We start from the raw sequence: 16,455 nt of genomic DNA, 5'->3' as shown, positions 1-16,455 counted from the left end.
AAAAACCGGATTTCCGGCAGCCCCCTGCAGTTGTGTGGAGGTGCCGGTCGTCTAGGGATCCCCCTTGCCATCGGAACCATCTCCTCTACAATCAAGTCATGTGGCGTTGGGAGAAGCGCACCCCCCATGCCACTTTAAAAACCATCTCTGCGCAGGTATCTTCTGCTATCTGAGTCCCCGACCTCACAAAGTCTGGCGGCGATGGAGTATCCAATGACGGGAGCAGGTCTGAATGAGCTGGGAGCTCTTAGTTGGAACTCTGCACGCCAGCGGCACAGGGCAACGGTCGTTAGCAGCTGGGATTGAGTGGCAGCTGTTTCCGGCAGACCCCTGTGCGTCTGAGCAGCCCTATTTAGGGACCGCACTGCTCACCCCTTTCAGGGAACGGCCTAGAAAAGGTGGCCCAAAAATTGCCCACTCAACACTGCGCCTGGGCAGGAAACCGCACCTGCCGGGCCATTCCACTATGCGGTCGAAAAACAAACATTATACTACTAAGATTTGCAGCATGGAACATAAGAACACCCCTGGACGTCAGCCATGGTACGGACAGACCTCAACGCAGAACAGCAATTATTGCTAGCGAGCTGAGGCACTATTGTGTGGATGTGGCGGCACTCAGTGAGACCAGGCTCCTTGAAGAGGGCTCGCTCAATGAAGTAGGAGAGGGCTATACCTTCTTTTGGAAAGGATACCCCCTAGGAGGTCAACACATCCATGGAGTTGGTTTTGCAATTAAGAACAGTCTCTTACCCAAACTCGAAGAAACACCAGTGGGCATTAATGAGCGGCTTATGACTCTCCGTATACCCCTTGCAAAATGTCGATACATCACCTTGATAAGTGCCTATGCTCCAACTTTACCATCTCATGATGAAGAGAAAGATCGCTTCTACCAGGCACTCGATGATGTACTCATCAACATCCCAAGGAGCGACAAAGTCATTTTGCTTGGTGATTTTAATGCCCGAGTTGGGAAGAATATGCAAAATTGGAATGGAGTGATTGGCACCCACGGCATTGGAAAAGTCAACCCCAATGGCATAAGACTTCTTAGTCTGTGCTCGGAACATGACCTCACCATCACAAACACCATTTTCCAACAAAAGAATAAATACAAGGCATCCTGGATGCATCCCAGATCCAAACACTGGCACCTGCTTGATTATGCTATCGTGAGGCGGGTTGATCTTAAAGACGTGCTCCTTACAAGAGCTATGCGAGGAGCAGACTGCTGGACAGACCACCGTATGATCCTGACAAAAGTCAGAGTACATGTCCGACCCTTGAGACGCCAATCTGGGCCAAAAAAGAAACCACTCCACTGCGCCAGACTATCCAACAGCGACACCCGAAACACCTTCCGCCGTTCTCTAGCCGACATTTTAGTTGACATTGAACAGCTGATCAACTCAGAGTCTGGGATGGATGAAAAGTGGACCTCTCTGAGCACCACCCTCTTTGACAATGCAGCCCAATCCATTGGCTTCAAAACCAAGAAACATCAGGACCGGTTTGATGACAATGCCGGAACGATCTCCACCCTCCTGGACAACATGCATAAGGCACACAGAGCTGCCCTCAGCAACCCACTATCCCAACCTCTCAAGAAAAAATGGCAAGACCTCCGCTCTGAGGCCCAAGCAACTCTGCGGAAACTGCAAAATGAGTGGTGGATTTTGAAAGCCAACGAAATCCAGGCTCATGCAGACAGGAACGACATGCATGGTTTCTATGATGCAGTTAAGGCCATCTATGGCCCCAGAAACTGCTCCCTGACACCCGTTAGGTCTGCTGATGGAACAACTCTCATCAAGGATCAGGCCCTGTTAGTGGAGCGGTGGGCCGAGCATTTTAACACCCTGCTCAACCAGCCCACCCCAGTGGACTCAACTGTACTGGCAGAACTCCCTCAACAGCCTACCTTGCAAGACCTAGACCTCCCACCATCTTTTAAAGAAATCCTACATGCAGTCAAGACCCTAAAAAACAACAAAACCCCTGGACCTGATAATATTCCAGCTGAAATCCTCAAAGAAGGAGGCTACCTCTGTACGAGGACACTGTATCTCTATATCCTTGAGGTGTGGAGTCGCGAGTGTGTCCCCCAACAGTGGAAAGATGCCAACATTGTGGCCATTTATAAAAACAAAGGAGACAAATCCATCTGCTCCAACAGTAGGGGTATTTCACTGCTGGCCATTGCTGGAAAGGTTCTAGCCAAGATCATGCTCCGCAGACTAACACTCGCAATAGTCGAACAGGTCATACCAGAGTCACAATGCGGCTTCCGAAAGGATAGAGGGACCATTGACATGATCTTTGTGACACGCCAGCTCCAGGAGAAATGCAGAGAACAGCACAAGGATTTATACATAGCATTCATAGACCTCTCAAAGGCATTTGATACAGTTAACCGGGCCCTGCTGTGGCAAGTCCTGAAGAAATTTGGATGTCCACCCAAGTTTCTCACCATTCCTGGACAGTTTCACTCAGGAATGATGGCCCGAGTGGTAGTGGGGAACCGCAGTTCTGAGCCCTTTGGTGTGCAGACTGGAGTCAGACAAGGCTGTGTGCTAGCCCCAGTCCTGTTCAATATCTTCTTAGTCTCTGTTACAACACTGCTACGAAGGAGGCTGGAGAAGCAGGCTGGAGTCACCATTAACTTCAGGCTTGATGGTAACCTATTTAACATCAGGAGGTTTCAGGCAACCACCAAGTTGACCTCTGAGACCATTATTGAGCTACAGTATGCCGACGATTGTGCCCTGGTAGCTCACACACCAGAAGCTCTACAAAACACTCTGTCGGCAGTTGTAACTGCATACAGGAGAATGGGACTGATTATTAACACCCAAAAGACAGAGGTAATCTGTCAGTTGACTGCCGGCCTCCCAAACCACCCAACAACCTTCACAGCAGAAGGGCAACAACTGGCCACTGTTCCTGCCTTCAAATATCCGGGAAGTATGCTATCCGACACCTGCAAAATAGACGACGAGATTCAGCACCGCCTCAAACAAGCCTCAACATCTTTTGGCCGTCTAAGGAGAAGGGTTTTCCAAAACAGCAACCTCAATCTCCACACTAAAGTGCTTGTTTACAGAGCAGTGTGCATCTCCACACTACTCTATGGATGTGAGGCATGGACCATCTACAGCCACCATCTCAGAAGCCTGGAGGCCTTCCATGTAAAATGTCTCCAGAGGATCCTTGGCATTACTTGGGAGGACAGGGTGCCACACACAGAGGTGTTGGAGCGGGCAGGCAGCTGCAGCGTGGAGTCTACCCTAAAACACCATCAACTCAGGTGGCTTGGGCATGTTATTCGCATGCCCAGCGAACGACTCCCACGAAAAGTCCTCTACGGCCAACTACGCCTTGGTCAACGCACTGCTGGTGGGCAGAAGAAGCGGTTCAAAGACCAAATGAAGACCACACTAAAAAGATGTCAGATCAACCCCTCTTCTTTGGAGGAACTTGCTTTCTGCCGCACAACCTGGCGCTCTCACATCTCAGAGGGAGTGAAGTACATGGAAAACTAGCGCACACAACACCGTGTAGCAAAGCGTGCAAAGAGGCATGCTCGCAAAGCTACCACTACCCCCTCCAGCACCACTTTTACATGCCCGGTCTGCAACCGCAACTGTGCATCCAGGATCGGACTATTCAGCCACCAAAGGACCCACAAATAGAAGAAGATGGTCATCATCGGGCACGATGGACAACCAGCAAGCAAGCAAGTGTATGTGTAAGCTGGAAAGAGGAGGTGGTTGTGAGAGAACAGCTGTGTGAAATTGCGCAGACGAGATGGCGAGCAGAATAGGAGTGTGATACAGTTAAGACAGAGAGGCGTTAGAGAGAGAGAGAGAGAAGTTGTGATCTGATTCACAACTTCAGCATGTGCGCAATCTACCTGAAATGATTTTTACAAGCAAAGAAACCAAAATGAAAGTAGGAAAGCACAATGTCCCCGATTCTTAAAACATGTCCAAGGGACACTTAGAAGACCTTGGTTAGAGGATCTAAGAGCTCAGCTTGTGGTGTGGGGGTGCAGAAGGTCCATTATGCAATGGGGAGCCTCGCCATGTAGGGTTCTATAAGTGAGCACCAATATTTTAAAATTAATTATGAATTCTAAGATTAACAGGAAGCCAGTGCAGAGGTTAAAATGGGTGTAATGTGTGACCATCTGTTGGATCACATCAAAAGCCTAGCAGCAGCACTTTGGACAGTTTGTGAATGGTCCAAGGGAGATTTATTAAGGCAGGTAAAAAGAGAATTTCAATAGTTTAAACGTGATGAGATAAAAGCATGTATTAGCATCTATATTTTAGCCCTTGACACAACAGACCTGGGTTTGGGTATGTTTCTTAAGGGAAAGAAACATGATCAAGTCAGCATCCTAATATGAGCATCAAAACTCACGGATTAGTAAAAAAATCACACCAAGACTATTTAGACTAGACCGAGAAGATGAGGATAAGGCACCGAGGTTCTGCCTGATCACTGAGTGAAGGTTATCAGGAGCAATAATCAACCCTCCAGTTTTATCTGCATTTAACAGCAGAAAATTATTTGCCATCCAGTTCTTAATTGTATTTAAACAATTTTTCACTACAGAAAGTCTATCAAGCTCATCAGATTTGAATGAGAAAAATAACTGGATGTCATCAGCATACAAATGATAGAAGATGTCACTGAAACCACTGAATCTGTCCTAGAGGAAGCATCTACAGCGAGAATAAAATAGGCCCCAAGATCGATCCCCGGTGGACATCACATGATAAAGCGGAAGTGTCCAACAAATTCACCTACGGGGACTGAGAGAGTCTTATCTGTAAGGTAGGAGGAGAACCACTCCAATGCAGTCCCAGAAATGCCCATCAGGTGCCTTAATCTATTGATTAATGTGTGGTTGTCAACAGTATCGAATGGTGCACTATGGTTAAGTAAAACCAAAACCGAACACAGTCCAGCAACTGCAGCTCTTAAAACGTAATTTGAAACCTTAAGGAGGGCAATTTCAGTGGAGGGTAGTTCACAAAGGCCAAGTTGAAATTTGTCGAACACCCTGTGCAAATCTAGAGCTTGGACAAGTTTCTTTTCTACAATCTTTTCTAAACTTTTAGAAAATAAAGGAAGTTTAAAAATATGTCTATAATTGTCTGGCAGGGAGGGGTCTAGGTTTGGTTTCTTGACCAATAGCCTGCTTAAACTAGCTGGAGACACACCTTGATCAAAGAGAGCAGTTTAAAATATTAACTAAACAGGGACCAATGAGATTGAAAACCTTTAGGAATAGAGAGGTTGGTAGGACATCTTTTGGGCTTGAAGAGGGTTTCATTTTTCCTAACAAGTTTGTAATATCATCTATAGAAGCAGGAAAAAAGGAAGGAATCTAAGATGGATGGGTTGGAGAAACCACTAGTAAGTGGACTGGATGAGGGTGAGATGTTTGCCCTAACATTTACAACCTTATCTATAAAATATTTAAGGTTATTGCAGTTGCTGTTAGAGATAATTGGCAACTGTGGAGTGCCTACAGAGACAATATTGTTTATTGCATCAAACAGGACATTGGGATTTCTCTTACAGGAAGATATTAGATTAGAGAAATAAGATCTCTCTCAACCTTCAACATGTCATTGAGGATACTCACAAGTTTTTTGAGATGCAACCTGTGTACTTCAAGCTTTGTGACTTTCCACAAGCACCTGGTCATCTGACATTTGCACCTAAAACTCCAGATAGTTTCATTTATCCATGGGGATGAATTTATGGAGGCGATCTTTCCTGGTTTGAGAAGAGCCACTTTATCCAGCACCGAGGAACAGTGATTGTCAAAAGATTGAACTAAAGTCTTCACATTGCTATCCGTTAAAACAATATTGCTGACAAACAACATAGAGAAATTAACAGCTGCAACCTTGTTTATGAAACGGGTGTGTCTCATGCAGGGGAGGCTGAGACTCCAATTTAAAACATATATCAAATAAAATACCTTTATGATCACTGACAAGTAGTTCAAGTTCAAAATCCACTCCATGTGTAAAAACAAGGTCCCAAAGTGTGCCCTCTCATGTGTGTAGAGCCAGATACGTGTTGCATAAAAATCAAAGGACTCGGTGAGACTAATAAATTCAGAGGCAATATTTGACATAGTATCATCAACATGAAGATTAAAATCCCCAGCCATTAAGACTGTCCAGCTTTATAGTAGTATGGACTGTTCTCCCCTCTGCACTCTGGGAGGTGCTACAGGAGCCTCAGAACCCACACTACCAGGCTCAAAAACAGCTTCTTTTCACAAGCTGTTGCCCACCTGAACCTGGCTACCCACTGAATGTCTGTAGATATTTTGAAATATTTTGTACTCTTGGCTTTTTAACTTATTTTTAGCTTTTGGTCTTCATGTGTGTATATCTTATACTGTGTTTGCTGTGTTTGTCTGTGTCTGTTTTGCACTGTTTGGTGAAGCCACAGTCCTCATTTCTTTTTTAACATGTATTTTTTTTAATGACAATGAATTGAATTGAATTGAATTGAATAAAAATTCAGTTAAATCTGATATGGAGGAGCAGAGTGGGCCTGGTCTTCGGTAAATTAAAATACAATAAATAAGGTTTAGCCGACTGACTCTAGACATTTGCAATTCAAAATAACAGTAAGACTCAATGCTTACACCATTCGGCATGTGAACTTGTTCCTAAAACCTACAGCAAGTCCACCACCATGACCCGTCAGCCGGGGTGTGCTGATAAAAGAGCAGTCTGCGGGACAAAGTTCAATTAGGTGCTGCCATGTTGCAGTCAGGAACATAAAGTCCATATTTTCCCTGCAAAAGAAATCATTCAGGACAAATGACTTGTTTGCAATAGACCAAGCATTGATCAGAGCCATCATGATTGGTGAGGCAGAACAGCAGCAGAACAGGCAGAGGCACAAGGCAGCCAGCAGAGATTCCCAAAGCACACACAACAGGAGTTATGTGGATGGGATGCCCTGTCCCTAATAATGTTCTGTATGGGAAAATTGCTGGGTGAGAGGGATAATGACAGATGAGGCCGGTGAGGGGAGCTAGTGGGAAGGACAGTAGTAGGCACTTCTAACCACAACCACAACCTGATCCTTCCAAGCCCGGCATCTCGGCCTCCCATGTTGCCCCAATGTCATTGCTGCCCAGCGCCCCAAAGTCTCGGCAGCCCAGCGCCCCCGAGTCTTGGTTGCCCAGTGCCTTCGAGTCTCAGCTGCCCAGCGCCCCCGAGTCTCAGCTGCCCAGCGTCCCAGAGTCTCAGCTGCCCAGCGTCCTAGAGTCTCAGCGGCCTAGCCCCTTCCTGTTCTAGAGTGGTCAGCCAGTGCCTGCCGACGTCCAGCCTGTTCCCGAGCCGTCTGCTGTCTTTGCTGACGTGCAGCCTGTTCCCAACCTGTCAGCCGTCTTTGCCGACGTGCATCCTGTTCTCGAGTCGTCGGCCACCTTTGCTGACGTGCAGCCTGTTCTCGAGCCATCGGCCGCCTTTGCCGATGTGCAGCCAGAGGTGCAATTCTGAGGTTCCCAAAATGGACACCCTCCTCACCTTGGCTGCACCTTGATATCCTGTCCATGAATATCACAAACAGAATCGGAGACAAGGAACAACCTTGGCAGAGTCCAACACCCACCGAAAACATGTTTCATGTTTGACTTTGTGCCAAGAATGCGGATACAGCTCTCACTTTGATTATACAAGGACCGAATGGCTTGTAGCAATGGCCCCGGTACCCCATACTTCCGCAGTACCCCCCCCCACAGAGTGCCCTGGGGTACACGGTTGTAAGCCTTCTCCAAGTCCACAAAACACATGTAGACTGGCTGGTCAAACTCCCATGTCCCCCTCAGCACTTCCGCAAGGGTAAAGAGTTGGTCTGTTGTTCCACGGCCAGAGAGGAACAGAGCTGTCAACTGATCACCACCTGGTGGTGAGTTGGATCAGATGGCGGGGAAGGCTGCCAGAAAGACCTGGCAAATCCAAATGTGTAGTGAGAGTGAATTGGGACCGTCTGGCAGAGGCCCCTGTCAGTGAGGTCTTCGACTCCCACCTCTGGAAGAAGTTCTTGTGTATCCCGAGGGCAGCGAGGGACATGGAGTCCAAGTGGGCCATGTTTAAAGCCTCTATTGCCGATGCGGTAGGCAGGAGCTGTGGTCATAAGGTCATTGTTGCCTGTGGAGGCGGCAACCTAAGAACCCGCTATTGGACACCAGTAGTGAGGGAAGCCGTCAGGCTGAAGAAGGAGGCCTTTCGGGCTTGGTTAGCCCAGGGGTCTCCTGAAGCAGCAGACAGGTACTGGGAGGCCAGAGGGGCTGCGGCTTTTGTGGTCGCGCAAGCAAAAACTCGGGTTTGGCAAGAGTTCAGCGATGCTATGGAGGAGGACTTTCAGTTAGCCATGGAAGTTCTGGCAAACCATCCAGTGACTCAGGAAGGGGAAGCAGGGCTTGACTCAGGCTATGTTTAGCTAGGGAGGGGAACTGTTGACCCGGACTGGGGATGTTGTCGAGCGGTGGAAAGAACACTTTGAGGAACTCCTGAACCCGGCTAACACGTCCACAGTGGAGGAGGTAGAGTCTGAAGACTCAGGGGAAGCCCCACCCATATCCCTGGCAGAGGTCTCTGAGGTAGTTAAACAGCTCCTTGGTGGCAAGGTGCCGGGTGTGGATGAGATTCATCCCTAGATGCTGAAGGCTCTGGACATTGCTGGGCTGTCTTGGTTGACATGCCTCTTCAGTGTCACGTGGAGGTCGGGGACAGTACCTGTGGAGTGTCAGACTGGGGTGGTGGTTCCCATATTTAAAGAGGGGGACCGGAGGGTGTGCTCCAATTAACGGGGCATCACATTGCTCTGACTCCCTGGGAAAGTCTACTCTATGGTGCTGCAAAGGAGGCTCCGACTGATTGTCGAACCTCGGACCCAGGAGGAACAATGTGGATATACACTCACCGGCCACTTTATTAGGCACACCTGTCCAACTGCTCGTTAATGCAAATTTCTAATCAGCCAATCACATGGCAGCAACTCAATGCATTTAGGCATGTAGACATGGTCAAGACGATCTGCTGCAGTTCAAACCGAGCATCAGAATGGGGAAGAAAGGTGATTTAAGTGACTTTGAACGTGGCATGGTTATTGGTGCCAGACGGGCTGGTCTGAGTATTTCAGAAACTGCTGATCTACTGGGATTTCCACGCACAACCATCTCTAGGGTTTACAGAGAAAGGTCCGAAAAAGAGAAAATATCCAGTGAGTGGCAGTTCTGTGGGCGAAAATGCCTTGTTGATGCCAGAGGTCAGAGGAGAATGGCCAGACTGGTTCGAGCTGATAGAAAGGCAACAGTAACTCAAATAACCACTCATTACAACCGAGGTATGCAGAAGAGCATCTCCGAACGCACAACACGTCGAAGCTTGAGGCAGATGGGCTACAGCAGCAGAAGACCACACCGGGTGCCACTCCTGTCAGCTAAGAACAGGAAACTGAGGCTACAATTCGCACAGGCTCACCAAAATTGGACAATAGAAGATTGGAAAAACGTTGCCTGGTCTGATGAGTCTCGATTTCTGCTGCGACATTCGGATGGTAGGGTCAGAATTTGGCATCAACAACATGAAAGCATGGATCCATCCAGCCTTGTATCAACGGTTCAGGCTGGTGGTGGTGGTGTAATGGTGTGGGGGATATTTTCTTGGCACACTTTGGGCCCCTTAGTACCAATTGAGCATTGTGTCAACGCCACAGCCTACCTGAGTATTGTTGCTGACCATGTCCATCCCTTTATGACCACAGTGTTCCCATCTTCTGATGCCTACTTCCAGCAGGATAACGCGCCATGTCATAAAGCTCGAATCATCTCAGACAGGTTTCTTGAACATGACAATGAGTTCACTGTACTCAAATGGCCTCCACAGTCACCAGATCTCAATCCAATAGAGCACCTTTGGGATGTGGTGGACCGGGAGATTCGCATCATGGATGTGCAGCCAACAAATTTGCAGCAACTGCGTGATGCTATCATGTCAATATGGACCAAACTCTCTGAGGAATGTTTCCAGTACCTTGTTGAATCTATGCCACAAAGGATTAAGGCAGTTCTGAAGGCAAAAGGGGGTCCAACCCGGTACTAGCAAGGTGTACCTAATAAAGTGGCCAGTGAGTGTATATATTCTTTAATTTACAAGAATTTACTTGAATCACTGGATTATTTTGTTGAGGGTTTTCAATAGCTAATGTAAGCACTTCCCCTTTGCTTAATAGCCTTTCCTGGACTAACTTCTCTCACTCCCGCAATGATAGCATCAATTAGCATGTCTTCTGGGTATACATATTCACAGTCCACAAGAATTAATTTCAAGTCCTTCACAAAATTATTAAAACTTTCACTCTGTCCTTGTTTTCTTTGTTTGAAATGTCTGGCAATTTTTATATTGTTCCTAGGTCTGATATAACTTGCAAACTTTTCCAATACCTTAGCTCTTAGATGGATCCACTTCACCTTCCTCCCATGCTAATGTCTTGCAGATTTCTCTACCTTGCTCGCCAATCCACGTACCTAGCCAGCCTACTTGCTGCTTTGGTTGGAGTTTGGAGAGAGGACCATTGAAGATGAAAGTGATATGACAACGAATCTTTGAATTCTTTATACAGACCAGGACAGATCTGCGACCGCGTGAATACAAGCATTGCTCAATGTCATCAGTAACTATGGAAGCCCAAGGCTAGAATGTCACAACATGAGCGCACACAATATATTACTTCTCCCGTTCTCTGGTGCTCAGACTTAGGTGAAAAGCCAGCTGACGAGTTAGAACTAATTTGCAATATAAAACACGTTTTTAAATGATTTTTAATCACCGCAACAATAAGAGATCCTTGATCAAATAGTCATAACTGTGCACAAAAATTATGAGGCTGACAGGTCCAGTAGTATGCGGGATTAGCAGTGGATGGATACATGCACACACGGAAAAAGAAAAACCATTATTTTTCCTGCCATTATAAAAAATTTGCATAGCACCCAAGTCGATTGTACGACGGCGTATTAGGGCCACACTGAGGGACAAAACATTCTGAGAGTTCAAGAATAAGGTTGTAAGATTATGAGAATGAAGCCGTAATTTTACGAGAAAAAAAGTCAACATTAAGAGAATAAAGTCGGAATTTTACATTATGTTAGCGGGGAGAAGAGCAGCCTGCCATCTATGTTAAAATGAGGAACATGGAGCATCATGTAAAGTTATACTTTAGTAAAGGTTTCACAAATAACAAAATACTCAATCTTAATCTTTTTGCACATCAGCACCACATTATCATAAGTATCAGGACTTTGAAAAGATTGTGCAAGACACTGTCTGTTGCGAAGAAAGAACCACATGGACTTGGAGGAAATTGCCTCATGTGGAGGAGGAAATGGCTGGTAGTGGTCGATTGCAAGGCTTTCATTAGTAACATCTGCGTGCTATTTAAAGGGGTTTCATAATTTATGAAGAAACAACGATATCGGTAATCAACATTTTGGATCCAGAAGGAGTGCAACTCCGGCGAGCACAGCATCTCCAACGTCAACAGTACAGCAGCAGAGACCCCAACGCTTTATGGCATATGGATTCATTCATATGATAAACTAAAGCCATATGGCATTGCAGTTACTAATGGCTGCATTGAAGGATTTAGTCATCACTAACAGTGATCCCAAGGTAATGGCGACAGGCATGGGCGCAAGTCCATGAATACTGGGATGGCATCCAGTGTTTTACCTGTGCCCCCATCCATAGGGTTAGTGGTTGTGTCAGGAAGGACATCCAATATAAAATTTTGCCAAATCATTATGTGGACTGACAAGACCGCCATCAGTGCTGTGCTCTAACAGGGTACCGATGGAAACTATCAAATCCGCTGTGGCGACCCCTGGGAAACAGGGAACAAGCCGAAAGAAGAAGAAGATGAAGAAGAAGAAAGAAGAAGAAGTGATCACAAGGTAATCACTGACTACTTCATAAGCACAGTGAGGCGCACTGGAGGCTGTCCATAGTGGTTGTGGGCCGACCCAGGTATGGAAAATGGGCATGTCAGGGAAATGCAGCTGTTCCTGCATAGAAATCATTTAGACAATTATGTAGGGGAAGGAAGCTTCATTTACGGATGCACTACGGCAAATCAATGGATAGAGAGCCATGGTGGGGGGGTCCTATGTAAAAAGTGTACAATTTTGGATGGCCATTATTCAAACCCTGAGAGATAATGGACATTTCACAGGTCACAGGTGACTTCCTGAGGTTGAGGAAGCAGAACTGTTTCAGGTTTTTGCCCAGGAAGGGGATATTGCATTTGGTTTTGTGTGTGTGTCTGTGGCTTAAGCAATAGGATTTATTATGCATGGACATCGACTGTTCAAAGGGATATCTCTTTGGTCAACTAGTCTCTTAAACATCCTTGGATATAATGGAAGTATGATTGTGTGTGTAGTCGCTACAATCTTGTGGACTGCTGACCCTTCCAGTGAACTTCCATGCACTTACCCAGATTTTAGCCCCCCACAACTCTGAACTGACTTAAATGGATAAAGCATTAATTAATAAATGAATTTTATACCGAAGAGATGTAAAGTTATCCCTACAATTATTTAATCAAATACTTTATTGTGCATTTTTAGGCGTTATAATTTTGGGAGTGTCAACATCCCTAACTTGCTTGAGTACTATGATATAATTTATTTCTTTTAAAATAAAGTTTAAATGCAGACTTAGCTCTGATGAGAGTTGTTCTACTGTTTAGTTTGTTTAGATGTCCTGCAATAATTATCATAAAACCAAGTATAGAGCTTACAGAGTTCTTTTCACACATTAGAAACTCATTAGTAATGTAAAGTATGGGGGGCAGTATAGCACTACAAGATAGTCTTGTTGTCCTTGTATGATTAGCTTGCAACTACTTTGGGAACAAAAACACTATTTTCTCAGGATTTTTTTGGTAGCAGAATAACATCTAAAATTTTGCGTCATCATCATCATCATACTCATTATTTAAAAATGTGATCATTTTGTAGATTTGCTCCTGCTCTCCTGAAAACATTAAAGAGAACACAAACTCATTCTCAGGTTTGTAGGCTAAGTGTTAATTTGCCAGACTTGATGAGAAAGCAGCACCGCATGCATTTTTAACCTGGTGGGTGCTGTTTCAGAGATGTGAGTACATATCCAATGCAAAAAAGCAATAGCAAGGCACTCCATCTCAGGTAAATTTAGAGGCCTTTATTGCAGAGGGCAAGACACGATCAATGCATTGCGACCAAAAGGGTCATTTATGTTAATGTACCAGGTTGTGTCCATTTGAGATATTATGTAAGTTATTGCTACATTTATGCTGACATACCCATCAAAAAGTTGGCCTTTGAGGCAGACTGTCCAAAGTGCTGCTCGATGTACTTGGGCTTGTAGGTGACCATACCAATGAGGGAGTTGAGCTGGATGATGGTCACACACAAGTAGATGAAGTACACAGGGTTTCCCAGCAGAGTCCGCAGGGTTGGAATAAAGTCTGTGAAAGGATTGGGATAGCATAATTTTAGGTAGAAGTGCAAACCTCCCTGAATTGCTGAATATATGCAGTTTGTTTGTTGTATCGTGAAAGAACACACTTTGTGCTATAAAGTTTGCTAAATTTCTTAAGCAAATGGTGCATCAAGGAAAAGCCAATATTGCCTTGGGACTCTGGTATTAAATTTAAGTTAGCAAAATGCATCCACTGCCAGAAAACTGCAGTTTCTAAATCTGAGCAACTTGAAGGGAAAATCCACCAACAGATGAGTCATTACTCTTGTCCTTACAGCTCCAGCAGTATTACTGAGCACAAACAACATCAGGAGATGGCTGTTGGGAATCCAGAAAAACTATTACATTTAAAGTCATCACATTTTCAGCAACTACAACACCTCGCCAGTGAATTTGTATTTGAAAGTGTGCTAACTTTTATTTCAACTGATTATACCTCTCCAATTATTTATACCTTTGGCCATCTCTAGGAAGCTGGTAGGCTCTGCCGAATACTTGTGTTCAAAAGGGGGGGAGTCCTTGAGGAAACTTGTCCGTTCTGGTGTGCACTGTACCGGGCTCGGGTGCTTTGATATGGGCAGAGATCGAGGTAAAAACCAGAATGGGATGGCAGCAAACAGGGTGATAACCCCAGCTATGAGGTAGCCTAGCCACCAAGCCCCTACCCAGCGGGCATCAGCCGGGGTGATGGTAATGGTTGCTGTGAAGGGGATAAAGGGGTGTTTGTGTGAGAAATGGGGTGGGGTTAGCCAATTTGCGTCCACATTTTCGACAACTACAAGATGTTTTCATAATGGCATGGATACAAATAGTACTGATATTAGTGTACATATGGTAATTCGTTTTAATGTCTTTAATAGCTTAAGTATATCTTTGAGCCCATAGTATATACCTTCAGAGATACTGGTAGACAAACATTAACTATGATGTTGAAAGCATATGATTGATTACTGCAGCATAGCATTTAACATCAATACATTGCAAACATTATACAGTGAGCAGAAACTTAGTTTTTCAAAAGCAGAGGTCATCAGATAGGCCTAGACCTCTTGTACTAACCCCGTCGTTGCTATGCTCTCAAATATGTGAGGATGCAGGATTGACAAGAAGCTGTTCAGTCTGACCTGGGTGATAACAAATGGCTTCTTTGCCATTTAATAACTTTCTGATATCATGTAAAAGGGTCTTAAATGTAAAGACAGTATAAGGCTGAAGCTGGAAAGTGGTGTCCTTAATGCTGCTGAAGGTAAACAAAATTTCAACGATGGATAGGCCTGAACATGATGTAACGCATGATGACGTTATCTTGTGTTGAAAAGATGATACAACGTTATCGTGTGTTACATCATGTTTAAATCAGTTCCAAAATCCAGTCAAATGAACTTGGTTACCTTGTCAGTCTAGGATGAAGTGTAAGTAGTCTAGACTGTAGCAAATTTTCAAAAGCAACCGGTGTTGCCATGAGAATTCACAGACATGCACTATTTGCCATAGGCAAACTCACCCATGTTTACAAATCCAATGTCCACATAGATTTTGGCACATAAGGAACCCAACAGGTAGCCAAACACAGGGCCAATGACCGATATGGTCTGCACGCAACCTAGAGTATAAAATATGCACCCACAGAGCCAAACAAAGACACAAAAGTCGTACATCAACCCACGTATTTTAAAACAAAAGCTCAAGCACACAATCACACACCGAGGCACACAAGTGTGTGTACATGTGTGCGTGCTTTGTGTGCCACAAACACACACACACACACACACACACACACACACACACACACACACATATAGCGACACAGTTTGTACCTTAGTACTGCTGAGTAGAAACAGGTCTTCTGCCATTTGGCACAGTAGGAATTAAGTGCCTTGCTAAAGGGCTCATTGTTGTTTGAGTTTGTGGGGAGAGTGGCCCTGTCCAGATTATTACCACATTGTGATGCAAATGGGGCATAAACCAGCATTCCTCTGGTCACATGACATACATCTCTGGGCTACAACCAGCTCTACCAAGCCATTTAGAAGCTCAAAGGCTAAGCATGGTGACTACTATGTTGGCTAATTACAGTGATGCATCAGTTCATTCCGAGGTATCTGCTAAACTCTTACTTGAAATGATTCTCATCAATGAAAACATGGTGTCAGTGAATCCACATTTCCAGATTATGTTTTCCTTACTGACATAGAGCGCTGCATTCTCCTCGCTAGCAAAATCATCAATATAAGAGATCCCCAAAGGCTGAACAGGTGTTTCTCCAATGCCTCGTAGGACATTCCCCAAAAGCACATAGATCCACATGGACAAGTTGGACTCTCCCTCACAACCTGAAGGTTGAAAGAGAAGTTTCATATCACTTTCCACTTAAATATCTGTGATTAAAATGTGTGTATGTGCATGTACATACCAATGCCTGGCACTGCAGGTGGCTCACTGCCTTGGGACAGGGCCGGTGAGCCTAGTGAACATGGAGCAAGGTTCTTGGTTGAATTGATAGCCCAATGCACTGATGTTTCAAACTCATACCTGTGTACATGAGACCAGAGTAAGGGTTAAAACCATGTGAGTGGAGGTACAAATTGTTCACTCTGTTGGGATACATTTATATTTTACTAGAAGGAGCTCCTCAGTAACATGTCTGAAAGAAACGGAAATTATCTCCTTCAGCTATAATTAATTGAGCGTCTATGGATAGCTGGCTTTTATATAAAACGTAAAGATTTGTTGAGCAAAAAGGCATTTACCTGATGAAAACAATGCCAAGTGCATGGTATTTGGCAAGTAGGGCTAAGGTCTCTACCAAGTTGATTTTATTCAGGCCAGCTAATATCACTCATATTTAATGGTGTCCAAAGACAAAAAACAAAAA

At 45.0% G+C, this 16,455-nt stretch overlaps 1 protein-coding gene across 1 annotated transcript in view; it reads right to left on the bottom strand.

Annotated features, from left to right (window-relative positions):
- The window catches only part of LOC130115162 (solute carrier organic anion transporter family member 1C1-like), a 173,454-nt gene that overhangs the window by 36,005 nt on the left and 120,994 nt on the right, over positions 1-16,455 (bottom strand). Inside the window, exons 5-9 of the mRNA XM_056282782.1 lie at positions 15,994-16,112; positions 15,767-15,913; positions 15,085-15,183; positions 14,035-14,280; positions 13,402-13,566 (exon numbers count right to left, since the gene is read on the bottom strand). Coding sequence (XP_056138757.1) covers positions 13,402-13,566; positions 14,035-14,280; positions 15,085-15,183; positions 15,767-15,913; positions 15,994-16,112 — 776 coding nt within the window. The remainder of the gene's footprint in view (positions 1-13,401; positions 13,567-14,034; positions 14,281-15,084; positions 15,184-15,766; positions 15,914-15,993; positions 16,113-16,455) is intronic.

The sequence above is a fragment of the Lampris incognitus genome, chromosome 7 (genome assembly GCF_029633865.1).
Source record: "Lampris incognitus isolate fLamInc1 chromosome 7, fLamInc1.hap2, whole genome shotgun sequence".
In the NCBI taxonomy this organism is placed as follows: domain Eukaryota; kingdom Metazoa; phylum Chordata; class Actinopteri; order Lampriformes; family Lampridae; genus Lampris; species Lampris incognitus.
Note: the sequence above shows the minus strand (reverse complement) of the source record. Positions and strands in the feature narration are given on the sequence as shown.